General features: G+C 35.2%; 2 protein-coding genes across 8 annotated transcripts; both read left to right on the top strand.

The window, feature by feature from the left end:
* Window positions 1–6,637: 6,637 nt before the first annotated feature.
* On the top strand, window positions 6,638–15,833 carry LOC130799682 (SWR1-complex protein 4). Its single transcript, XM_057662863.1, has 17 exons — window positions 6,638–6,751; window positions 6,880–6,993; window positions 7,067–7,153; window positions 9,351–9,416; window positions 9,507–9,566; window positions 10,017–10,073; window positions 11,016–11,145; window positions 11,300–11,367; window positions 11,478–11,570; window positions 11,677–11,724; window positions 12,625–12,768; window positions 12,893–13,003; window positions 14,273–14,368; window positions 14,475–14,546; window positions 14,850–14,910; window positions 15,011–15,045; window positions 15,171–15,833. The coding sequence occupies exons 2-17, from the start codon at window positions 6,880–6,882 to the stop codon at window positions 15,243–15,245; spliced, it is 1,317 nt and encodes a 438-aa protein (XP_057518846.1). The 5' UTR covers window positions 6,638–6,751; the 3' UTR covers window positions 15,246–15,833.
* Window positions 15,834–17,703: 1,870 nt separating this feature from the next.
* LOC130799711 (DUF724 domain-containing protein 7) lies at window positions 17,704–24,909 on the top strand. 7 transcript variants are annotated; one of them, XM_057662915.1, is made up of 10 exons: window positions 17,704–18,345; window positions 19,575–19,933; window positions 20,734–21,117; window positions 21,624–21,690; window positions 21,792–21,994; window positions 22,122–22,227; window positions 22,478–22,807; window positions 22,971–23,126; window positions 23,359–23,434; window positions 23,734–23,895. In XM_057662915.1, the coding sequence occupies exons 2-10, from the start codon at window positions 19,895–19,897 to the stop codon at window positions 23,756–23,758; spliced, it is 1,386 nt and encodes a 461-aa protein (XP_057518898.1). In that variant the 5' UTR covers window positions 17,704–18,345; window positions 19,575–19,894; the 3' UTR covers window positions 23,759–23,895. The 7 variants fall into 7 exon arrangements, with proteins under 7 accessions (XP_057518898.1, XP_057518894.1, XP_057518895.1 ...); XM_057662911.1 differs by lacking the exon at window positions 23,359–23,434 and having other exon boundaries at window positions 22,511–22,807; window positions 23,734–24,908; XM_057662912.1 differs by lacking the exon at window positions 23,359–23,434 and having other exon boundaries at window positions 21,792–21,985; window positions 22,511–22,807; window positions 23,734–24,907.
* The last annotated feature ends 767 nt before the right edge of the window (window positions 24,910–25,676 follow it).

Raw genomic sequence — 25,676 nt, 5'->3', positions numbered from 1 at the left:
AGTGGAAGATGTCGTAATGGATTGTTTAACACTCTTCTATGAGACAGCACCTCTAGCCAACGTATAAATGTAACCAGAAGTGGATTTCATTGTATCAATGCATCCAGCAAAATCGGAGTTAGCATACCCAATGATCTCAAGATAATCTGACCTCCTATACGTGAGCATGTATTTCTTTGTCCTCTGTAAATACCGTAAGACCCTTTTGACTTCTCTCCAATGTTCTAATCCTGGATTGCTTAAATAACGTCCCAACATCCCTATTATGTATGCAATATCTAGACGAGTGCAAACTTGAGCATACATTAAACTCCCTACTGTTGAAGCATAAGGAATATTTTCCATTTCCCTTTTTTCAGATTCATTCTTAGGGCACTGATCAAGACTAAATTTGTCTCCCTTAGCCATAGTGGTATCTCCTGGTTTGCAGTTTTGCATGCCATGCCTTTTTAACGCATTTTCGATATAACTCTCTCCTGATAACCTAAAAATAACTCGGGAACGATCTCGATGTATTTTAATACCTAATACAAAAGAGGCGTCACCAAGATCTTTCATCTCAAAATTATTTGGTAAAAATTTTTTAGTTTCACGCAAAAAGCTTATAGCGTTGCTGGCAAGCAATATGTCATCAACATACAAAACCAGAAAGATGTATTTCCTTCCACTAAACTTGCGGTAAATGCATTCATCAAGAAAATTCATCTCAAAAACCAAATGAGAGAATCATTTGATGAAACTTCAAATACCATTGACGAGACGCCTGCTTGAGTCCATAGATGGATTTCTTAAGTTTACAAACCATCTTCTTTGGGTCACCCACCGCAAAGTTTTCAGGTTGTTTCATATAAATTGTCTCATCAATATTACCATTGAGAAATGTTGTCTTTACATCCATCTGATGTAACCAAGATTAAAATGTGCTACAAATGCCATTATTATCCTCAAGGAGTCTTTCGAGGAAACCGGAGAGAAAGTTTCTTTGTAATCAATGTCTTCCTTTTGTGTAAAACCTTGCACTACCAGACGAGCTTTGAATCTCTCCACATTTCCATTTGAATCATTTTTGGTTTTAAATATCCATTTATTACCAATAGGTTTTATACCTTCTGGCAATGTGATGAGATCCTAAACATCATTGTCCTTCATGGATTGCATTTCCTCGTTCATGGCTTCAAGCCATTGCTGAGAATTTGCACTTTCCATAACTTGATGAAAGTCGACTGGGTCATATTCCATTACAATGTGTTCAAACTCATCTTTTTCGGTATCTATCCAGCCTGGAGAGGTAGAACTTTTATGTTCTTGAAGATATGCAATGTAATCATCTGGCAATGCACTTCTTCTCTTTCTAGTTGACCTTCTTAATGGCACGACTTCTTGAGGAGCGAGAGTTTGTTCTCTGAGAGGTTGTCCATCAACATTATTTTGAACTGCATCATAAGTAATGTCCGATTTGGAAATCGATTCAATACCAATGACATCTGGAGGAATAATAATATTCTCTTCTTCAAAAACAATGTTTCTAACTGTATCTCACTCCACAAAATCAACATCCTCAAGAAATCTAGCATTAATTGTCTCAAAAAAAGATTTAGCTTTAGGATCATAAAACTTAAACCCCCTTGACCTTTCAGAGTATCCAACAAAATAACAACTAACAGTTCTGGAATCCAATTTTTTTTCATTAGGCTTGTAAGGTCGTGCCTCAATTAGACATCCCCAAATATGAAAATGATTTAGACTCGGCTTTTTGCCAGTCCACAGTTCATATGGGGTCTTATTATTAGTCGCTTTTGTTGGTACTCTATTAAGAATATAAGCTACAGTCTTAAGCGCTTCTCCTCATAGTGACTCTGGTAAGGTAGAATGACTAATCATGCTCCTTACCATTTCCTTAAGAGTTCTATTTCATCTCTCAACAACACCATTCATAGTTGGAGTACTAGGCATGGTGTACTGAGGAACAATACCACATTGCTCCAGGAATTTAGCAAAAGGTCCTGGACGTTGTTCACCTGAACCGTCATAACGACCATAGTATTCACCCCCACGATCAGATCTGACGGCTATAGTCCTTTTGTTAAGTTGATTTTCAACTTCAGCCTTATAATTTTTGAACACGTCTAGTGATTGAGCCTTTTCATGAATGAGATATATATAGCCATATATGGAATATTCGTCTATTTACAAAATAAAATACAGTTGTCCATTCCAGGTGGGACTTGGAAATGGACCACAAATATCTGTGTGAATAAGTTCTAAGACATCTAAAGATCTGTTGGCATCATATCTCCTTTGATTGGTTTGTTTTCCTTTAATACATTCAACACACATATCCATGTATGTGAAAATTAAAGGTCCTAAAATGCCATCAGACACAAGCCTTTCCATTCTCCTTTTAAAGATATGGTCTAATCTCTTGTGCCACAATGACGCTTAATTTTCATTAGTTACCTTTCTTTTTATCCCTTGCGAAGATAATTGTAAGGATTCATTATATGAAGTAATAGAGTCAATTGTATATAGATTATCATTTAACAATAAAGAACCAGAACCAACCAACTTTGAATCATGAAACAGACTTAAAATCAATTCCAAGCGAACAAGAAAAATCAAATTTGTCCAAAGCAAAAACTAAAATCAAATTTCGTCGAAAAGACGGTACAACAAAAGTTTCATTAAGATCCAAATAAAATCCAGTTTTTAACAATAATCTAAAATTTCCAATTGCTTGTACTTCAACCGTCTTGTTGTCTCCCACATAGATGTATCTTTCACCATCAGTTGGTTTTCCACAACTCAGGCAACCCTTTCTTAGCACACCAAGCGTGATAATTGTTGCATTGCTTCTTCCTGTGATTAGGATTTCCACAAAAGAAACAACCCTTATTTTTAACATCGGTTGATTTGTCCTTTTGTTGCTTCTTTCTTTTGTGGTCTTTTTCTTTTAGATTTCGAGGTAAAGGCAAGATGAGCAATTTCAGTCTTTTCTAGCTTTAACCTTTCCTCTTCCTGTACACAGTGGGAGATGAGCTCATTCAGAGACCAGGTCTCTTTCTGACAATTATAGCTCACCTTAAACTGATTAAAACTAGCTGGAAGAGATATCAAAACCAAGTACACTATTAGATCCTCAGAAATTTCTAGGTTCAGTGTCTTTAGTTTTGAAGCTAGATGAGACATTTTCATTATGTACTCCCTGATATTACCATTACCTTTATATCTCATTGAAATTAAGTTCGTCAAAATTATACCAATTTCAGCCTTTTCATTTTTAACAAACCTCTTTTCAATATCCGTAAGGAAAGCTTTAGTTGTAGTTATGTCATCAGACATTGTACCCCTGAATGCTTCAGGAATGACCCTTTTGATAATCATCATACACATGCGATTTGATCTCTCCCACCTTTCAAACTCCCTCTTTTGATCAGAGGTACTCAAATCAGTAACTAGTGCGGGAGATTCAACCTTTAACGCAAGGTTGAGATCCATAAATCCTTAAACAATCGAAAGATTTTCTTTCCATTCTTTAAAATTTGAGCCATTCAACATAGGTATTGAATTGATGTTCGAAGTAATATTAGCAGGATTAGACGTAGCTGACAGAGAACAAGAAAAAATAAACATAATAAGAAGCTCACATACTTTAATTCTTAAATCAATAATAATAAGTTTAATTTAGTAACATCCCATTACAAGACGTCAATTTTCCATTAATATTCCATCTTTGGATGAAAATACTTACTTCTTAATGACATCATGTTTCAGTAATTAAACACTGATGATAAATAACCCGTCGACTATAAAACCTTCCTTTGGGACGATTAAATAATCATATGTAATCCTTATAATTATCACATGTTTATCACAACCCGAAAAAATTCACACAAGTATAATATTAGGGACCTTCTTTTGAGCCAAATCGACAATAATAAAATTCATATGAATCATCCTTTTATACTGTTAATAATTTAATTTTAACAAAAGAGGTCACTTTGGCGACTTATTATGTCAATCAAATTACCTCCGGTATATATAAAATCATACTATAATTAAACTTAAATTATTCCGAATATCCTATTTTACAATAACATTATAATTATTGTAATACGAGAGCAATTAATAATTCATAATTTCAAGAAAAAAAAAACAGGTTTCTCAAAACTTATAATAAATTGATTTGCTAAAATATCTCCATTAAAAGTGGATGATGAAACCATAATCCAAAAAAATAGGAGCTTAATAATATTAGGGCAAATCGTGAAAATTACCCAATAATAAAATAATTCCAACACCTAAAAAAACCAATTTCCTAAAAAAAAGAAACATCAACCATATAAAAAAAAAAAAACTTATTCTAAGACATTAAAAAAAACTGAATTCTTAATCTTAAACTTAAATAAAAACTGATTTCCCTAAAATAGGAAACTAATTAAAATCAATACTCCCACAGTCCAGACTTAAAAAAAAAACAGCTAAATTCCTTCAAAAAACCGTAAAAAAAAAATAACTAAATGCTGGAATGTATTCGGCGAAAGCACTTGATTTTCTATAACTTTTCTCTTATTTTATTTTTTTTATGAAAAAAATAAATAATAAAATAAACTAATTTATGGTGGTGGAACCAATACAAAATAGGGTTAAAATTTCAAAACCCAAATACATATCCAAGATCTTAAAAAAATCTTAATTTTAAAATCAGATACCTTATAACTGCGGCGGAAACTTGAGATCATGAAATCAAGATGCAATAATCAACGGAGTTAAAGGTTATGCACAAAAGTCCTAAAATCCAACATAAAAAGGCGACTGATACCACTTGTAGGGACAAAATATGGTGAAAACCATTGCTGACAAACAGGATCGATTAGATTTCCTGGATTAACACGTATTCCATGTCGCAAGAGATAATCTTGGAAATAGAAGCGATTAGATCTTCTAGATTAACCCGTATTTCTTAGAGTGACGACTCTTAATGTTATCACTCTTAATTCCCTCCGATAATGAGATGGCAGGAGAGGAGGGAATATGTATAACCTAGGGATCATAACTGTTTTATATATATAATTAAGATTAAACCTAATCTCAGCAACATTGCAGATTTCTGGGATGGTTGATTTCCCCAGAAATGTATAAATTTGATCAACAGCGTAGGATTATTTGTGACGACTGGGGAAGAACTATAGCGAAGGAAGAACAGAGTTTTAAAGGTGGTTTTAGAGCAACCACAACAATGGTGATTAAAGTTTAAAAATATCACCTTATGTTTTTTTATTTATTAATCTCATGATTAAGAATTTTTTTTTGTATATCACTAGTAATACAAAAAATTTATCAATTTGTATTTTTTTTTCTATTTTAACTAATTTTCATCATCAACATCAACCTAATATCTCGCTCAAAAAAATTTTAACTAATTTTTAATCATATTACAATATAAATGTCTATTTATAAAGAAAAAGTTATGAATTTTGGTGTAATTTTTGCAAATTATTTATTAAATTAACACTCACTCCGTTTCTTTTTGTTTATCCACTTTAAGTTTTTCCAGTTTATGAGAGAGAAAATTAAATTTGATTTTTGAAATATATATTCAAGATAAAATATATTCATTTGCGATCTTGTTAGATTCGTCTTGATACAAAAAATTTTAATATATAATTTTTACAATTTTTTATTATGCGTATTATAATATATCGAGGCTTAAAATTTGTTTTGAAATACATTAAAAAATAAAGTGAACAAATAAAAGGAACGAATAGGGTAGTAATTCCAAAAGTGAAGTAGCTGTTTGCAGTTAGTAATAACAGGTCAAAAAAAAGTCAAAGCATTCGTAGTTATTAACAGCCTCAAACTACAGGTTTGTGAATTACACGCTTACTTTTGGAAATAAGTTGAAACTTATTTTATTTTGTTCATTTTGTTGATAATTTATCTTATTCATTTCAAATTTTCGAAAAAATTCATCTAATGGTTTTTTCTCATCTCGTATAATCGAACAATTTTATTTGCATCAAAATTAAAAGATTTGAGGAGTAATCATTTATCCTATTCAGTTTGTTTATTAGGAGTATTTATTTTAGTTCATCCTAATAAAGTTATTCGATTTATATTTTTACGTACACGCCTTTATTACTTTTACTCTATATATTTGTTTTTATTATATGATATCATACTATTTTAACAAATTATACTTAATTTTGAATAGGGAATTTCACGTGGTAACCCTATGGTTTTGAGTTTTCCATATGATATCCAAAACTTTTAAAAAATTTACGCGGTAATCCTGAGTTTTCATCCAAATCATATATTTCCTCGAAATTCAAAATGGTAGAGTAGCCTTTATTTTTTTTGGAAAAAAGGTTGAAATTGATGGTATTTGAAATGGTGAGTCGTATAAATAAGCATACAACAATCTTAAAGCTCCGAAATTAAAATTTGCTAACATTTTATGTGAAAAAAAGGACACAGTGGAACAATTTGTTAAACCTTAAGGGTTACCATATGAATTTTTTAAAAATTTTGATTACCACGTAAAATTTCTTATTTTTAATTTATGGTGCAAAAAATAAATAACGCTAAATAGGGAATAATTAATTAATTGACAAAGAATTGAGTCCATATTTAGTATTGACCAAGGGGGAGTTTGAGCATTGTCGTTCCATTTCGTTAAAACCGTTTTCGCGCTCGAAAATCAGACAGCATCAGAAAATAGCCTTAACTTCATCGATTTTAATCAAATTGAACTGTAAGTCTGTAAAGAACCCTAATTTCAGTTTCACCAAAATTTTTTAAACGGATATTATTCATTTATCCTCAATTACATAAAATCCTTAACTTCATCGGTTTGCAAAACCCTAATTTTGTCACCGAAAGATGGATGCGAAAGATATACTCGGAATACCGAAAAATGCATTGCCAATATCTCAAGAGAAGAAGTCCAAGCCTCCTAAAGAACCTCAAAGGAAGCCTGATGGCATTTCTCGAGAGGTAATTTTTATTTTTAATTGCCTTTTAATTATTGGGAATTTTAGCTAAATTGTAAATCAATGGTGAATTATAGGTATATATGCTTACTGGGGGAGTAGCACCTCTTATGCCTACAGTTGATGTCTCTCAATTGAAGAAACGTCCACCAACTGACGAGAAGGTTAGTGTTTTTTTTTGTTTTTTAAAATTTTGTTTTTGTTAGTGCAACAGTCATATCTACAGGCCAAAATCGCACCATGTTGTGAGCAATTATGGGGTGCAAGGGTTGACTGAATTGAAGTTGGGGCTTCAAGAAAGCAATGAAGGAGGATCTTTGATGTCCCATGGTGATGGAGCAACAAAGTACAAGAAGATGGAGTGCATGAAGAGTGCCTTGACCAAGGCAAGAAAGTGCACAACAAGAATATTGGATCATGCCTTGAACGAGGCATGAGGAGCTTGGATGTTGTCTTGAACAAGGCAGTTAACAACAGTCGGTAAATCACATAGAGTAGGTGCTCGGTTGAGCACACATTTGTCAGGGGCCAATTTGCGGGTTTCTGTTTTATGCTTGCTTGGTGGGCAATTATTGGGCCTTTGGGCTAGGGTGAGGCTAATACATAGGGAAAATAGGGTTTGAGAGCCCTGAGTGTTCTCTTGTATTAGATGAGTGTGCACTATTAAAGGTGCAACCTTTAAGCATAATAGTGTGTGATCAAGCAAAGTAAGTGTTTTAGTACCTAAAACTTAAAAATAGCATAAACAGATTGAAGCATACACGAGGCGCGCTCCCCCTCGCTTCTTGTACTGCGATGCGCCTTGAGACTCTGAGGTGTGTTTCTGGTCGCCTTGGTGCGCCTCATGCCTAGGCGCGCCTCGAGCGCGCTTTTTAAAACCAAGGTGTGAGCTTTGTTCATCAAAGTTTTAATCTTTCTATTTCTCTTGTGTATACTTTATTTTTCCTACTTTATGCTACACCTCCTCTTGTCATTTGAGGGTCCAAACACCTTCGTTTCAATTTGCTATATTTCTCAAAAAGAATTGTTAATGTAATTTGGGCACATGCAATGATGGAGTGTTGGTGAATTCAGGGTATTTAGGAAGAGGGAGAGGAAGACCAAAGATGACTTGGAGGACAAGTGTGGGAAATAGATGTGTAGAATCTGAATTAACAGATTGAAACATGAAATGGTGGATAATCTAAGGATTGAAGAAGGATAGTTTATGTGGATGACCAATGGGACTGATTTATGATTCATGTAGATGACCTTTATCTTTTGTGATTAAGGCTTTTATACTTTGTTTTTCCTTAGAATTGGCCATTGGGATTGAGTTTTTGGAACAATTATTGAATGGTAGCTAATTATGGTATGGGGTTTTGTAAAAATAGTTGTAATTACTTACATTGAAGCTTTCTTAAGTGAATTTGATTTGTTATTAGTACGTGTACACTATTTGAAACTTTTTTTTTTACCTCAAGTACATGAGTTGGTGCAAGTTAATTGGTGCATTGACATAGCCATAGACATTTGACAAACAAAAATGACAATATTTTTCATGAAATGGTTGAGCTTGAGCCCTGGATGGTGGATATCTGTTTGTGAGTTGTGACACTATCAGTCAAGTCTGATTACCAAAGGTTATTGATGAACACAACTTTTAGGGAGAATTCCAAGAGTTTTTGTTCTTTTGGATTTGGGTTTGTGCTAGGTTTGTTTTCGTGGTGAAATTGTTGGTGAACTTGCTCATTAGACGTTTCACAGACGCGCCTTGATTTTGGAAATTGACCGCTGGGAATTATAAGGCCATTCTGTAACATCCATTTATACTTGTTATTCTAACATGTTAGCTATTGTATCAACAACAAATCAACAATGATGCTAAAGTTTGGATCCCAACAGATGGATTGGCCACTCGTATGCATGAACAAATATTTTTTTAGTTGCTTCAATCATACAATATTATTCCCCTCTTCCATCAATTTCTTTATACTATCACTGGCTCTCGCAAATCTAAGTTCATCATATCTCTTTTCACTCCCTAAAGTTTCCTCTTTCCACTCTCCTTACTTGTACATCTAGTGGACATTTTTGCAAATGTCTGATGTAATCAATTTTCCTTCATCTTTGTCACCCTAAATTCTCTTGTTATGTCCATGTTTCGAAATTTGGCTATTAGTCTAAACGATGGAAGTATACTATAAGCTTTGATCTAAACAAATTTCTGAATTTTTTATCAACTTGTAAATTGACATTGTGCTTTTGCGACATTGCTATTATTACTATAATCACTATCACATAAGCAACACATTTCTAGGCTGACTGCCTGGTTTTTGGAGCATGTACATTCTAAGTGACCCACTTCATGTTCTTGTAAAGGTTACCTGGCGATGGCTGTCATTCACAAATTCAGCTCGGAAAGATAATTTGGAGCTATACCATTGGGTATGTGTTTTGTGCCTTTCTAGGTGATGGCTTATGAAAATATTTCATCACCCATTGAAAATTTATAATATTTTTTGTTTTTTCCTGTAGGTCAGAGTTGTAAATGGTGTGCCTCCAACTGGTGATTACCCTTTTGCCAAATACAACAAGGTATACACTTTTCCTTTTTGAGATCAAGGAGATAAACCCGTTTCAAGTTGATTATAGGATTATATTCCTAATATTGGTTTTATTTTGAGTTCTAGGTGGTAGCAATAGCATTTGAAACGATTCCATGAATGTCTCTTTTTTCTTTTATCTTCTAGCCTTTGGAGCTGGAAGAATTTGTCTACTAAAACATACAAAATTCTAACTTAGATTAGTAGATGTTCCAAGGGGTGAGTGAACCTAGTTCCCATGGGTACTTCTCTTCCATCCATGATGCTATATTAGACAAGTCTGAGCTCTTATCTCATAATTTGATACTCAGCTATGGCCTATGGGGAATCTACCCTTTGGCCTCTTTCACTTGTTATCTAATTTTTGGGTTTCTTTGGTTGCTTTTCTATACTGCCTTCCTTCCTGACATGATGTGCTCTTTTTTTCGTCATAATGTTGCAGTCAGTTGATATTATCAAGTACACGGACGAGGAGTATGAGAAGTACTTGACAGATCCAGTAGGTACCAAAAATAATCTGCATGTTTGGGATGTAAATCATTTTTTCATATTTATCATTAAGTACAATGTTTTGCAGTCCTTGGCAAGAAAACAGTACAGACCATGCTCCATTGTGGAGTGTCTTCACCATCCCCTTTATGAAGGGTTGGGAGGAATGCATGTCACTACCAAAACTACATAAATGACAATATACTAAACAAATAGCATAACTTTGAGATTATAAGGTCATCTACAAGCAACCCTAAAAATGACCTCTTTCATCACCAATTGCTGAAGCATGTACATCTGACTTAAATGTAAAATTATCTTCTCCGAATGTAAATGGCAGACGGACTGTCAGTGAACAACACGAAATGTATTTTATGTATATGCACTCATTTCCTAACATGCTGAATAGCCATCAACAGTTTTTGAGAAGTTCTGTTCTAGGGAACTATCGAAGTTGCAGTAGACTGGTTCAAATTGCTGCAGGTTAACAGCATTGTTCGAAAAGATGGACTTTAAGTCTCCAACTGATTTCCGCATGAGAAAACCTGGAGAAGAGATTTATACGCCTCTGCATTAATCTATCTGATGTGGCCACTCTGTCGAGAATAGCTAGATATGACGTTATATTTTGGATTTTGTTTTTGTTTTGACATTTCACCTTATGGTTGTATTCGGAGTCATTCTACCGGCACTTTCACATATTCGGCTCTGGTATAGCCCTTTCATTTTTCTGTATGTTTACCGTCTGTTTTGTCAAGTTAGGTCTGTTGGCTATTTCTAGTGAGTTACCCGCAGATTGATGGGATTAAGGCTTGACCTTGTTGATGTATACTTGTGCGCCTTTCTGGGGATTTTGTGATTTTATCATGCTCAAACAATTGAAAGCCAAGTGTCTTGTGTATCTTATCCTAAAGCCTTTTCTTTTCTCTTTCTACAATTTTCCTTTTCCCAGAAGTGGTCCAAGGAAGAGACAGATACCTTATTTGACTTGTGCGAAAGGTTTGATCTCCGCTTCGTACTAATAGCTGATAGGTTTCCATCGACTCGAACTGTGGAGGAGCTGAAGGATCGGTATTATAGTGGTATCTCTCTGCTGGGATTATTTTTATTTTGTAGCATGATTTTACATTCCCCTCTCTATTTTTGGAAGCTTATTTGGAGGACACATGAGTACCTTATTTCTTTGGAAATTTAATTCTTTTGTTATATTTTGAACATATTATTTATGCAATGTAGTGTCTCGGGCAATACTGATTGCTAGAGCTTCATCTCCTGCTGAGGTTTCTTTTCATCCATTGATTAAGGTACGGTTAATAAATCCCTTTCAAGTAAGGTTCATGTACAAATTTTTCCTATGTACTCTTTTGCTTGTAATTACATTAAGATTTGATCACATTATGCATTTGTGTTTTAGGAACCATACAATGTAAAGCAGGAGACTGAGCGCAAGAAAGCTTTGTCTATGGTTCTTTCTCATACAAAGTATCAAGAGCGCAAGGATGCTGAGGTCTGAAGCTCATGTGGCATCACTAGTTTGCAAAAGCTTTATTTTCAGTCTCATGTATTTATAGTTATATAGAGGTAACTTCATGCTGTAATTTACTCTATTGCAGATTCTTGCTGCAGCCAAAAGAATCCAAGAGTCACGAGTCTCGGCTAAGGTAAGTTATGCTTTGCTAAAATCTAGTGCCGTGATTTTTTTTTTTTTGGATAAATACAATGGACGAGGATATATCGATTTTTTTTAGTTAATTTGTTCTATGTAACTCATTTTTTTATCCGATTGGTTGTAGCAATTGTGTCATTTGATCTAATATTCTTTAAAAATGAAGTATCCGAAAACTGTGCAGTTTTGTAAGATCTTTTTTAGCTTATCTATATCGTTGGCTGAATTGATACATAGTATCTTGTGTTCTTCTAGGGGAATGATTATGACATTATGAGTTGAGAGAACAAAGGAAATCATTTAGCTATCTCTCTAGTGGTTTATTTAAGTCCTAGTCTATTCACCACTTTCTCATACATTTTGATTTTGATGATAATTTGTCTTAACCTTTAAGACTGTAATATGTTCTCATACTCTGGTCTCACTTGTTCTGTGCCTCCTGGAATGTTCCCCTTTTGGATGTGATTGAGATGTCAGGTGTTTGGGATTTTCTATCAAATAGCTCTTGTGTAACGCATTTAGTTATCAGATATAACAAGATCTTTTTGTCACTCTGATTGTTGCCCTACACTATAGTCATTCTTTACTATGAGAGAATAACCCCTCTTAATGACAGGAATAAAACTGCTTAGTGTTTAGTAAGTTTCCTCTAGATGCTCACCAGCTCATGATGGTACGAATATTCATATCTTAATGTGTGTCTTTTGGCTTAAGCAAAACACTGTAGAAATGGAAAATACATGCCCCCCCCTAAATGACTTAGTTTCAAATAGAAAGTTGGGGTTTGTTCCATATATTATCAAAAACATTGATATTCCAATGTGTAATCGCTGCTGCCTCTTTCACATCTATTATAAAGACTGAATTTGCTAGTATCTGCCGTATGATTTTCTAGGGTGTAGAGGAGTCAGGATTACCATCAGCTTCAGATCCTGGTGTGGAACCTTCTGATCGTGCTGTTCAACCTGACTCTGGATCACCTATAGCTGCCGCTCCAGCTGCTGCAGGAGATAATGCAACCCCAGCCTCTCTTCGTATGGTGAGTTCATTGGAATATGCTCGCTGCACCTTTTATTTTTGTTGATTCATAATTATAATTATAATTATAATGTTCTATGTATAATTCTTATCGCTAAGTCTGTGCTGGCCTGTACTGTTTGCAGTTGCGCGTGTATTTGAGGACGTATGCTCTTGACCAAATGGTGCAGGCTGCTAGTTCTTCTGCTGGCCTTAGAACAATTAAACGGGTTGAACAGACTTTGCAAGATCTTGGGGTTTGTTCTTTACTTTTCCAGTAGTTACAATACTTCTATTTCATGCTCTCATGCTAATATACTGATTTTATATTGACGTACTCCTCATATTGCAAGTACTAAATTCTTGTAGAGTTGAAGTATATATATTAGAAGATCGTTAGTGCACCTAATGATAATATTCAATCTTTGACATTGAAATGTTTGCTATGCTGCAGTCAGCCTTTTCTGCCTGATGATCGCATCTTGTTCACTTAATCTCTGCACATTTTTGTTTACATTTTTTTTCAAACAGTATTTTAGAGTGAAGGAAGAAAATGGGTTGAAGAATGTAGGATTACAAATACAAGATTGCTTGTCTGCTGCCATTTTCCATCACAGAAATTTGTCCATTTCCCAAACCTTTGCTTTTTCAAAACATAGTTCATTGGCTTACAGAATCTTCTCTTGATGAGCATCTTTTGATCTAGTGTAATAGTAAGTAGTAACATAGCCCAGCTGGCAAATGCCATTTGAATAAAGTTTTTCGATGCCATTTGAGCTACTGCTTGCGCTGGAAAAGTTGTAGAGTCATAAATTTTTAGTAAATCTGCCTAAAAATGCATAGAAGACATGAGGCCTGTATTTCCATGCCATTTCTTCCCTGGTTTGGGAAGATTTATATTTGTAAAGTTGACAGGAAAATACATCTCTTCTAATGCCTTCCTTTTCCTTGGCTTAATCAGATAATGTAAAATGGATTGTTTACTGTTTTTCCTCTCCTGATCCTTCTACCTGAACAGCTTCCTCACATATATTTATCTTTCTCTCTCGTTCCCTCTCCTACTCTCTACTACCTTTTCTTGCTTTCCTGAATTCCTTTCCAAAAAAGTGTTGATGAGATATAAAGTGACTTTGACTGTGTTATTGTATACATCTATCCTATTCTAGAGTTTCCATAAATGAGCTTGAAAATTGGGATCCAGGCCACAAACTAGTGTAAAAATGTTTTAATGGCCTCGTTCGCGGTAACATAACGATGATGTAGTGATGAGAGTGATGTGATTATCGCAACTCCTAAATTTCGGTTGAATCATAAGATTTCCCTTGATACGACCTAAAACACGGCTTTTTACACCTTTACAACACGGGAAATATCGGTTCGTTTGTTTTGAAAACCTTTACAACGCGGAAGATGCCATGCGATGCAATTTGCCCTTGTTTTTACACTATGGGGCCATGGGACACAGCATCTCTGGAGCTCGTTTACAATCCTTCTTCAAAATGTGTATTTATTGCTCTTTTTTTCAGGTTAATTTGAAACCAAAAGTTCCTACAAAAGCTGTATGTGCAGAGCATCTTGAATTGAGAAAAGAGATATTAACTTTATTGAATCTTCAAAAGCAGGTAATATGCTTCCTTAGATCAGTCGTTCGCCTGCTGGGCCACTCGATATTCACTTCCAGTGTGTTCATTTTGCATTTTTAACTCATTTATTTATTGAAACTGTTAGTTGCAATACAAGGAAGCAGAGGGTTCATCTCACCGTGATGGATCTTATACCGACACTCCAGGATCACCAAAGGTTTGGATTTAACGTTTCAGCATAATTGTTATTTAGCATTTCAGTTTCCACTAGTCTAAATTTGTGTCCTCTTTTCTTTGAGAACATCTTTTCATCCAATGTGTCACTTTTTCTTTTATATTGAGGTTTATTAAGAACAGATTATTCCTTTTTTAATGTTCTTTTGTATGTAAATTTGACATGAGCTTGAAGAATTTCCTTTGTGTGTTACTGTGTTAGCTGGACTTCGTAATAGTATAAGACACACATTATCTTCTAGTTCTCACTTTGCTGAAATCGATAATTTTCTGTCTGTTTTAACAGCGATCACATCGTGCTGGGGATCAGGACCGTGCTTTTGTTCCCGAACCTATAAGCTTTGGTGGTAAATATTGAACCTGCTTGCAATTTATCTCCCATTTGCAGTTTTTCTTGTTCATTAGTTGGGTTGGCTCACATTATTGCTGAAATTTATTTTGATTCAGGTGATCGAGTAGGCAAAAGGGATCAGAAAAGAAAGGCAAGTAGGAGTACATGTTTTGTAAAACGCACTTAACTTGACATAAATCAATCTCTTTCTTTCCCTTTTCTTCCATGAAACTTCCCCCAAATCTTATTAAAGAACTTTCTGATTTTAACTTGAAGGGTCCTGGAAGATCATCAGATGTTCCATCATCACCAGCTACCAAACGAGCTCGAAAGATGAAAGCAGAAGGATGATTGCAGAACCATGTTTAAATTAGGGGTTTAGGACGATAATTGGATCGATGCGGCCTATATCATCTTGATCTATATTCTGTGCCCATCTGAGCTCTCTTTGTATCTCAATAACTCATTTGTATTTTACAATTGCGAAATTCAGGCATTTTTGTCATATTTGTATTGGGTCCGCAACACATGATCTAATTTTCTATGTCTTGGCGCTCAAATTAGATTATATCGGTAGGATTTGACCTACACTTTAATACCCCGATGCTAGTATTACTCTGATTGGTTGATGGTATTAAAAGGTGGTAATCTACAGTATAGCAGCTTGAAGGACAAGACAAGGTATGATTTCGTTTATCACCAGTTATACAAAGATGTGGATTGTGTGGCGATGTGACAAAGATGGCACAATTTGGTCACCGGCCTTCCAGTTTTACCATCCAATGGAAGTCAGAAGTATAATGGCCAAGATGTCTACGTTTCTGTTGTGTTACATTACAGCCTACAATGGCGAAGAATTGTGAAATGCCTCCATAGCACTTGTTCAATAACATTATATGGTAGTTATTTTCTTTTGTTTATGTTTATTAGTTTTAATGATTGTCTTATCTTGTTTTGCTATTTATTTTCATTTTCGTGTTTTCTCGAGTCAATGGTATTGTGAGCCAATCCAGCTAGGCTCATATGAAGATAGCAATAATGACCCAAGGAAATCCATAGACAACAACAACAACAAGGACCACAGCAACAGAAGCAATGTTGTTGGTTCTGATTTTGATAATAATACACATGGTTCTGTACTAAGGCCGTCGAGTCTTGATGATTTTAAGTTCAGGCCAACATATTCCACGAAAGGGTGAACTAATTAAGGAAGGCCAAGACTCAAGAAACAACCCAAAGGAACCAAAGGACAGCAACAACAAAAGCAACAAAAACCATTTTGATGCTTCTGATTTTATACATACAAGGCCATCATCTACGCATAATGATGAGTTCAATACAAACCAAAATAATAAAGAAGATAGGGAACTAATTATGGGAAATCAGGAACAAAAGCTTGAGACATCAAAGGAACAAAGAAAGCCAACAGAAACAGCAAGTTCAAACACACAGCAGCCTCTGACCAGCTTCACTGAGCAGGCCACCTTGGCAGGCCCGCCCAGACGAGACCCGAGCCCATGGGATGACGTGGAGGGTAGATTTGGAATCTCCACACATGGGCCTAGCTGCCATGGCCCAAGAGTCCTGCTCATAATCATCGGAAGCACATGGAAAATCGAGGTAAAGGTCGTGCAGTCGACAGTCAGCACAGCAGCTGTTGCATGTGTTCTGGTTGTTTTATTTTGAGTTTAATTAGGCTCGTGTACAGGCACGTGAGGTATATTACCGTTATTAGCCGTTAAACCTTCATGTAATCAGCCTAATCCTGATCCCTAGCCTTATAAATAGTAGATACAATCATTGTAAAGCTTACGTTGTTGTTTAATGAAAATTTTCCAGAAAAATTCAGTGTTTGAATTTTTTTTCAATTGCTTGCAATTGGGTTACTAAGGGTCAGTCTACCCTTCGTGAATGTGTAAACCCTTGATCAGCCTTCAAGATTACACTTCATACTATCCAAGAACATTGATAGTTCCCTTGATTAATCAAAGGAACTCTTCATTGTTGCGTTGAAAAGGGGCTTGGCAGTCCAACCCTTATCAAAGCATTGCCCAGCAGTCTTGGAATATCCCCTGGTTTGAGTCACATTGTGTTTGTGCGTATAAAGTCCATCATTCCACACGCATAATCACCTCATATTGCTACCTTATTTAATAAAGGTATTGTATGTCGTATTTTATTCTTATTTTCTTCTGACCTTGATTTATGAATTGGATATTCACTAATTCTTAAATGAGATGGTCTCACGGTGAGACCATCTCTATTGAGCTGATTCAATATATATTTTTTGTCTTAAAATGATTATTTATAATGTTAAATTGATCACTTATAATTTTAATATGATTAATTTTTATAGTCTTAGAGTGATTACCTAACTTTAAAACGATTACTTATGATCTTAATGTAATCAATTGAAGAAATGGGCTATTATATGGACTTGTGTTATGATGAGTCGGTCTCATACAAGATGAGCTGATTTTTAATAATAATTTTATTTAGGAAAAATTATTGTGAATAATATAACCTTTTGTTAATTTCCCTCTAATAATATTAACTATTGATTAACCATAAATAATACCAACTTAGTGGGTATTTTCAATTTTTTGTCCTATAATTACCTATAGTTTGATTTTTAACATGATTTGAATTAGTATTATTCATGGTTAATAAAAAACTGGTATTATTATAGAATAATAAGCAAAAAAAATTATGTTATTCATGATAATTTTTCTTTTTATTTATTATTAGCCATGAATAATAAGAAGATTTTTGATAAAGCACTTGTTCAATAACAATTGAGACACTCAAACATAACAAATTAGAACTTTTTTGAAGAGCAAAAGATTTTCTTAACCAAAAATGAAGAGCATGAGTTAGCAACCCAAAGGTCAAAACCGTTAGAAGGTAGTTTGTTGATAAGCAATACAAATGAAAATGCATCCTAAAACCAAAACAAAACTTTCATTACTTCTCTTATAATCTTATTACATCTGTACCAAAATCTCCCAATTATCAAACCCTAAATCAAATTCCCAATTTCCCCATTTGGATTTGAAGTTGAAATCACCTCAAACGAAGAAGGTTTCAAAGGCGCTTGGTATTTAGCTGCTGTTATTCACCCACCATCTTCATTAGAACACCAAACAGGAAATATTTTTGTTAAGTAAAGAATTTGTTAGATGAGAATTGGATTACTCTTTTGCAAGAATTTTCTGATGTTGAATTTGTAAGGCCTAAACCTCCAATTGATGAAAATGATAAAGATTGTTTTGCATTAAACGATGCGCTTTGCCAAGATGGACGGTGGTGCGGGGTTGTTACTCCTGTTTTCTCTAATAATTTGTTTTTAGTTTTCTTTTTTAATTCTCCCGATGAAGTTGAATTTGGGTCTTCTGATTTGCGAATTCATAAGGATTGGGTTGATGGCAATTGGGTTTTCCTTGAAAATCAGGTAATTTTTCATTTTTATTGTTTCTCTAATTAGAGTTTTCAGATATGTTGTTTTTAACTTTTATAATGATGGGGTTTTGTAAAGATTTTTTTTTCTTTCTTAGGTCTAATTTGAGAATTTAATTATGTGACATTAATAGTGTAGTATTACATGTTTTTTTTTGTTGTACTACTGTACTAGATGCAAATTCAATCAAATATTAAATTTACATTGATGCATGAGATGAAATTTGATGCTCCATATACTGCGTGGTTGAAGAGAATTAAATCCAAATTCCAAAATATTCTAATTGAGGGAAGATTGTTGGATGATTAGAGCATTAAAATATTTTTTATGATGTCCAATAGATCATGAAATGTGATAGAACAAAGTGTTTGATCAAATTGAGCAAGAGAAGGCCAAGTTCGGAGTCAAATTGCTGAAATGCTCGATATGCAATGGTGCTTACCCGAGTGTGAGCACTCTACTGAATCAAGGGGTTACAAGGAGGGATTTTGTGATTGATAGAGCATTGGATGTACAAAACGGGTTTGGGGAGGTGACTCCTAGTCTAAATTGGATTGTAATTTAGATGTGGGTTGAGAGGCAAGGGAAATCTGATATTTGACCCTTTGAGGGTAAAGATAGATGCTTCTTTGTAGTTTTCTATTAAGAATAGTTGAGGAAGGCTTTGGATAATGATGGCTTAAAAAGGAAGGTGATTGGAGGGGTTTAGGTTTTTGGCTTTTCTGAAGGCGGAGGAGGTTTTAGGTTTCATGGTGATTTCGATTGTGGACAAAAGATTCAAAAGAATTGATTCTTTTTGGGTTTTTTATAGATGATGGTGCGAATGTTTAAGGGTTCTATAGATTCTAAAAACCTTTACACTGTGATCGGTGCAGTGATGGGGCTTATATTTTGCATAAATGTATGGGTCTATCGGCAAATGTTTGATTCTAGACGTCGATTATAATTTGACTAGATTATAGTTTTGTTTGCTACATGCTAGTTAGAAAGCTTAAGAGGATCACAATATAAACAGGTTTTCCATCTTCTCGATGAGTGCATATGGTCTTCCCTTTCCATTAGTTTCGTTATATGTTGACATTTATTGTTCTTCAATGATCGATCTTCTCTATATTTTTTACTTATTATTTAAAATAATTCTTTACCAGCATTAAATTACCTTCTATCTTTATATATTTACATGTTTGACGGTTGATCGGACCTTTAATTCTTATGCTCGACAGAGAATGAGGTATTTAGATCTTTAGCCCAAGGACAGCTGCCGAAGTGAACACTGATCAAGATAATTCGTGCAGTGTTTGATTCCCTGCATCTATCATTAAACAAAGATCAAGTGAAGTTGGACTTCAGAAATTAGCTGTAGATTCTCTTCATATTAGACCTTCACCTTCAAGTTCAAGTGACAAAGCCTTTAATTTGTTGGAAACGGTTGACACTCTGTTTAGTAAGTGGGTAGTGACCAAAATTCTTGCAGACGGAAGATACATTGTTTATTTTCATCGCACAAAAAAAGGAGTTGTTTCATGCAAATTTGAGGCTTGACATGGAGTGGAATAATGGCAATTGGATTTATAGTTCCCAGGTATGCCTTGCCTTTTGCTTATAAGGTAATGTTTTACGGAGTATAACAATGAATTTCAGTTTTTATCTTATTTTTGTCCTAGATCTTTATTAAGGGTTGGCCATTCTTAGTTAGAAGATTGTATTAGCTGATTTGATTAGTTGATTGTGGTGTTGATTCGACTGATTCATTTCTTTAGCAATTCATATTGAAGGTCTTTGATTAATTTGGCTAGTAGCTGTCCTGTGGCGGTTAGCTAATAGTTAACGGTTAGTTTTAAGTATGTGCTACTTTGCTAGGTTGTAATTTGTAATAGAATACTGAATTGCTAACTACTTATGCTATGTTTCGGAATGATGATTTCATTTGAAAATATATATTTGACTCAAATTTAGTGTTTAACAAATAAAAAAATATTCGAATTTGGATTCAGTCAAATCCACCATTGTTATAAAAGTGGTTAAAGATGAGAATTTGAGAATGACTTCCCAAACCTTGTCATTCTCAAATTCTGCATTAATGATTTCATAATTGAAATCTACAATTTGAAATGAAATGCTTGTTCCTAGACGCAACCTAATTGAATTGCTAATTGAATCTGTAACTTGTAATTGATATATAACTTTTGGTATGTCCTAGTTTGTAAAAAGTAAACCATTAATTGCCGGTTTTTAATAAGCCGAGTTTTATCAATTTTATACCATTTGAGCTTTGTGTGGAATTGTATGATATGAGATGAGATAATGGTCATTACTCATGATTGAGAATGCATACCTTTCTTATGATTCCTTTATGAACTTAAACTCGTGCCAAATCTACAGGATACCTCAGGGACATCAAATTTTGAAAAAAGTTTGAACCTTGTTCTTAATAATTATAACGAGGAGAAGACCCGCGTTCCAGATGTTGCGAAGAACAATGTTCCATCAAATAATATTCCTACCATATCCGGTAAGAGTGGTCAGAAAGAGTTCCAGACGCCTGGCAATGAAACGGTCAATTCCAGTAGCATAGCACCTAACGACAAGAGACCTGAGCAGACAAGTGCTCACGGTGATGCTAATTTATTCCGGTCTTCAGGAAGATCGAATGAAGAGCATGGGACCTCAGCAAATGTAAACTCCACTGCACCTGACGATGCTCTACCGCCTAAGCTGAAACAAAGTAAAGAAATCAGTCATCCTTCGGATCTTTTGGAGATCAAGGTTTGTTTTCGGGAGATTAGTATCATTGCATGTAAATATTTGCTTGCATGGTTTCTGTGGTTGTTTTTTTTTTTGCTGTGATTGAAGAACGTGTTAGGTTGTGCTAGGGAGGGTTTTAAAGCGGAAAATATAGGTGAATTAGTTTTGTAGATTTGCGCTATTTTTGTTTAGATTGGATAGGAGCAGCCAGCCATGGGCTATGTTACTTGAACTTGGGTACTGATTTTGGATATTGGTACATGTTCAAGTGTCGGATACGTTTGAATATTCAATTTTACGCCTAAAAAGAAGTGTCTAAGTGCCATACCAATGTCCGAGGATCAAGGATCGGACACGGGTACGTGAAGCAAAATGAAGAGTCCGAGTAACATAGGCCATGGGTGTAGATCTTATAAATATGCTTAGTTGTATAATGTGAAGATTGTTCAGTATGCTTAGTTGTATGCTTTTTTTACTGTTTGTTATATAATATGAACATTTTATGAATATTTAATTTTGTTTATTAGGACTATGAAAAACAGTCTACCCCTAGAAAGAGGGGACGACCACCAAAGATAAAGATTTTATCCTCAGGTATGGTGATGATTTAAATTCTTTCGATTCAATTTTTCCGATGGAAATTCCAAGTTGATGGGAATTGTTATTTGACCATCGTTTTATATTTAATATTGTAGAAAATTCTCTTGAAGATTTTATTGTTCAATTCCCAAGTTGCCATGTGGATAATTTCGGACCTAGAGTTATTGGGTTAGCACATAGCGGCAAGGTGATTAGTCCACTTGGTCAGAGATCGAGTCAGCGTTTGAGGTTGGAGCAAAAAAAGGCTACGGAGAATCGAGAGCAAAATGTGGACGTTCATGAAAGTGTAGTAAGCAATGTACTTCGCATAGTTATTCCATCTATGTTTTTTCATTTCCTGAACCCGCTTTCCCTCACCCGATCCCTGAGAAAAGGTTGTTCTTTTTCTCATTCTGAGATGCTGATAAAGTAGAACTTTCTGCTAGGAGAGTGGGATGCAAAAAGAAGGTGAAGTCACCAATTTAAAAAGGAAGAGAGGCCGACCTTTTAAAGTACGTTCGCAGCTTGATAGTCCAAAAGCAAAAGAAGCAGGTATACTTCAACTTGGGTTGTAACACTGTCACATGATTCACTAATCCCCTGCGAATCGCGAATTAAAAAAAAAAGAACTATGGTCGGTTTTGGGCTATTTAAGGGTCATTTTGAGCGAATCGCAAATTCAAAAAGTGAATTAACCGGCGAATTATGTTACACTGTGCTGTAATCATCTGATTTTTGTGTTTGCTAACTTCCTTGCAATTCTCTTCACGTTCTATTATTTGGTGTTAATTTTATGTCAAAGATGTTGATGAAAGATCCTTTCCCGCTAATGAAGTTGAGGAACCCGATTCTATTACCGAACCTGTTCCTACCGCAGAGCCTTGTGGAACCACTGACTCTACTCCCCCTGAGTTATGTATAAACCGCATGATGAACATGAATGATCAAGTGAAGCGATTGAGTGACATACATAGCCATAATTTAGGAATTACCTCGAAAAGTCAAGAGAGAAAACAGAGAAAAATCTCCATTGGATCTTTTATGCCGGATTTAAATGAACCAGTGAAACATGTTATTTTGAAGAAAGTAATGGAACAAAAATCAACCCAACAGGTTGAACCTCAAACTGAAGGTAAGGAACTCTAAGCAGTATTAGCGTTGGTTCTCAAAAGCGTTTTGGTTTTTTGTACTCAATTTAGTCGTCTAATGTCCATCTTCCACATCCTAAACGATGCAACCTGTTTTATTTTTGAACTGTAATGAATGTGTATTCTTTTTGGAATTGTCCGATGTAGATAACTCGGGAATCAGAGCCATTGAGGATCTTAACAATGGAGTGGTGAGAGATGTTGACGGACTAGTCACTGGAACCTCGAGCAAGGCTTCTGATGATGAAGCGCCGTTATTGGCCTTGTTTGAAGGGACACATTCTCTTCTCACAACTGATTCACGTAAGCGTCAGTGCCTTTATGCAATAGTCTTCATATGATTTTGTAATAGATCCGAGATCTAGCTGTGCAACAATATAGAACGTAACAAGGAAAATAGTAGATTAATGCAGAAGGTCAGTAATAAAGTATAAAAGAGGAGGAAAGAAAGCTATGAAAGATAGAGAGAGCAGATTTCGAGCTTGGTCATTCATTATTATATCATATCTATATATAGCCACCTTTTTCGTTGCAGGAACTTTTCTTTCTGAGGATTTTTCAGAGGATCTTTCTCGAGCCGAGGAATTATTTAGCCGCATTCTCCTTTATGGGTATGGGTTGCCGCTTTCCTTCCCTTCCTAGACCCTGATCATAGTTTCCTATGAGCAGGATACACGGGGTACGATGATGATGATCTATGTATAGCAACCAAGTTTAACGGCCTGATGCTATATCTGTTACAAGATTCCGTTCTAGAATGACCTAATAACAAACTGCTTCCACAACATCAATTCATAACTCAGAATATTAGTAACCGATTCATTACTTATTAATTAGTTCACCTGCTGAGCTGGAATGTCGAGTCATTGCAGATCTTTGTTAAATGAAACTTCGTTGCTAAAATTTGTAGGGATCTCTACTGGTGCGTCTGCTGATGAATGTAACGAGAGTGGAGGAAGAGACCATACTAAGACTGCCCCGGCTGGTCAACGTAATGAGAAGGAACAAGATAAAAGGGAGTGTAATGGAATCCAATTGCAAGACAAGAATATCATCGGAAGACCAGATGAGGCGCCAATACAATCGGAGTCTACTGCAATTCTACCCGTGGAAGAGTGCAACTTGCCCTTTGTAAAGGATTCAGTCCTTTGGAAAATGATCGAGAATATGGAAGTATTAAAGCGGATTCCTCAAAAACCTCATTTCCACCCGTTGTACAACTGCAAGGAAGAATGTCGCGAAGGATTAGCCATAGGGAGTATGGTAACTTTTACTAGTTTGGTAGAGAGAATTTCCAAGGCTTGTTTTAATGATCCCAAAAGCCACTTAGATGGGTATCTAGAAGCTCTTGTGGACTTGGAAGAGCTAGGTTTTAACGTAGCACCCGTAAGAGAGAACTTAAATACTATGATATCGATCAAAAGCCGGTTTGAACAAGCTCAAAATACATCTCGAGAGATCGAGAGTCAGATCATGGAGCGGAACCTTGAGAAGTCAACAATCAAAGTGGAGTTGGAAGATGTAGATGAGAAGATAGCGAAGCTGATGGAAACACGGGCTTTGATATTATCGAAGAAAGAAAGGAAGGATGCGGAGATTACGTTGCTTCAAACAAGTATTGATTCCATCAAGGTTACCCTTGAAAGCCCTGAAAAAGAGTTTGAGAAAGTAAAAGCCTCGCTTTGGTAACTAAACCTGCTTATACCCAATTCTTTGTTATTCATATATGTACAGCAAATTAGCGGATTCAGATTATTGTTTGATTTCAAAAAACTGTCGTAGTGCTAACATCGTAGTTCTAGGAAGTAGTAAAAGGCCAGGGAAAGATGGCTTTTTTTCTCGAAAAGTCAATAGAAGGTCTCTGCTATTTATCACAAAGAACATGGGCGGCGTTTGTTTACAATTGCTTCCTTCTACTGCGACAACGATGCAGCCGTTATATCGTGTTAGTAGAGCTGTCCAGGGAACAAGGTGTTGTAATTGTTTGTTGAGCAATGAGCAATGTGCAATGCTTTTGGTTTAGGATTTTGCCTTTTCTGTACTAATGTTGTTTGATTCGAATTAATATTAATAAATTTTTTTTATCATTGTATCCGGTTTTTTTTTTTTTTTTTTTTTTTTTTTTTTTTTCTCCTTGGCACACTGAAAGAAGTCAAGAGCGTACAATCATCTTCACTTCAACAAACACGGAAATTCAGGCTTGGGTTTGCTTAGCTTATAGCTCGAATCACTTGATTGACAACAATAATAAAACACAAATGCTTGTATGAGACGGTCTCATCATGAGACATTCCTCATATTTGGACCGATAATAGAAACTTTTAATTTATAGGCTTCTTGTTTTGAGGTCATCTCATCGGGAGACAATCTCATACAAGATGGATTGTGCTTGAGCTTTAATCCCAAAACATAGAGATCAGATCAATTTGATTTTCTACCATCTCAACCTCCAAATCTAAGCTTTCATATTATTTTCAAATCTTGCCCTGCAGACCATCTTCGCTCTTTCTTACCCTTGTATTAAATCTCAAGTTTCAACTCTATTTTTCATCTGTTCTCCAATATATTGTATGTAAACGTATTGAATTGCACAGCATATAAAAAAAAAAAAAAATCGGTTATAACGACATCCTGGATCCGCGGCTGAACTCAAAAATGTTCCAAGGTCATACTCTATAAACCCTACAACATAATAATTCCCCAAGAATTGTCATCATCAACATAATAGTGGTTTCAAGGGTCCAATCATACATGTTGTTCAAATAGTGGGAATTGGACCACGTTAATTAAACTCACAACCAAGAATTTCCAACTCCATAACATATTCTCTGAGAAAGTACTGATGAACTAATC

Source organism: Amaranthus tricolor, chromosome 14 (genome assembly GCF_026212465.1).
Source record: "Amaranthus tricolor cultivar Red isolate AtriRed21 chromosome 14, ASM2621246v1, whole genome shotgun sequence".
NCBI lineage: Eukaryota > Viridiplantae > Streptophyta > Magnoliopsida > Caryophyllales > Amaranthaceae > Amaranthus > Amaranthus tricolor.
Note: the sequence above shows the minus strand (reverse complement) of the source record. Positions and strands in the feature narration are given on the sequence as shown.

Coding starts and splice junctions, on each gene's coding strand:
- LOC130799682 (XM_057662863.1), top strand. CDS start 6,880: ATGGATGCGAAAGATATACTCGGAATACCGAAAAATGCATTGCCAATA. Junction 11,571..11,676: donor AAGAGCGCAAGGATGCTGAG/GTCTGAAGCTCA, acceptor ACTCTATTGCAG/ATTCTTGCTGCAGCCAAAAG. Junction 11,725..12,624: donor AGTCACGAGTCTCGGCTAAG/GTAAGTTATGCT, acceptor ATGATTTTCTAG/GGTGTAGAGGAGTCAGGATT.
- LOC130799711 (XM_057662909.1), top strand. CDS start 19,895: ATGGAGTGGAATAATGGCAATTGGATTTATAGTTCCCAG. Junction 19,934..20,733: donor ATTGGATTTATAGTTCCCAG/GTATGCCTTGCC, acceptor CCAAATCTACAG/GATACCTCAGGGACATCAAA. Junction 21,691..21,791: donor GATAAAGATTTTATCCTCAG/GTATGGTGATGA, acceptor TTAATATTGTAG/AAAATTCTCTTGAAGATTTT.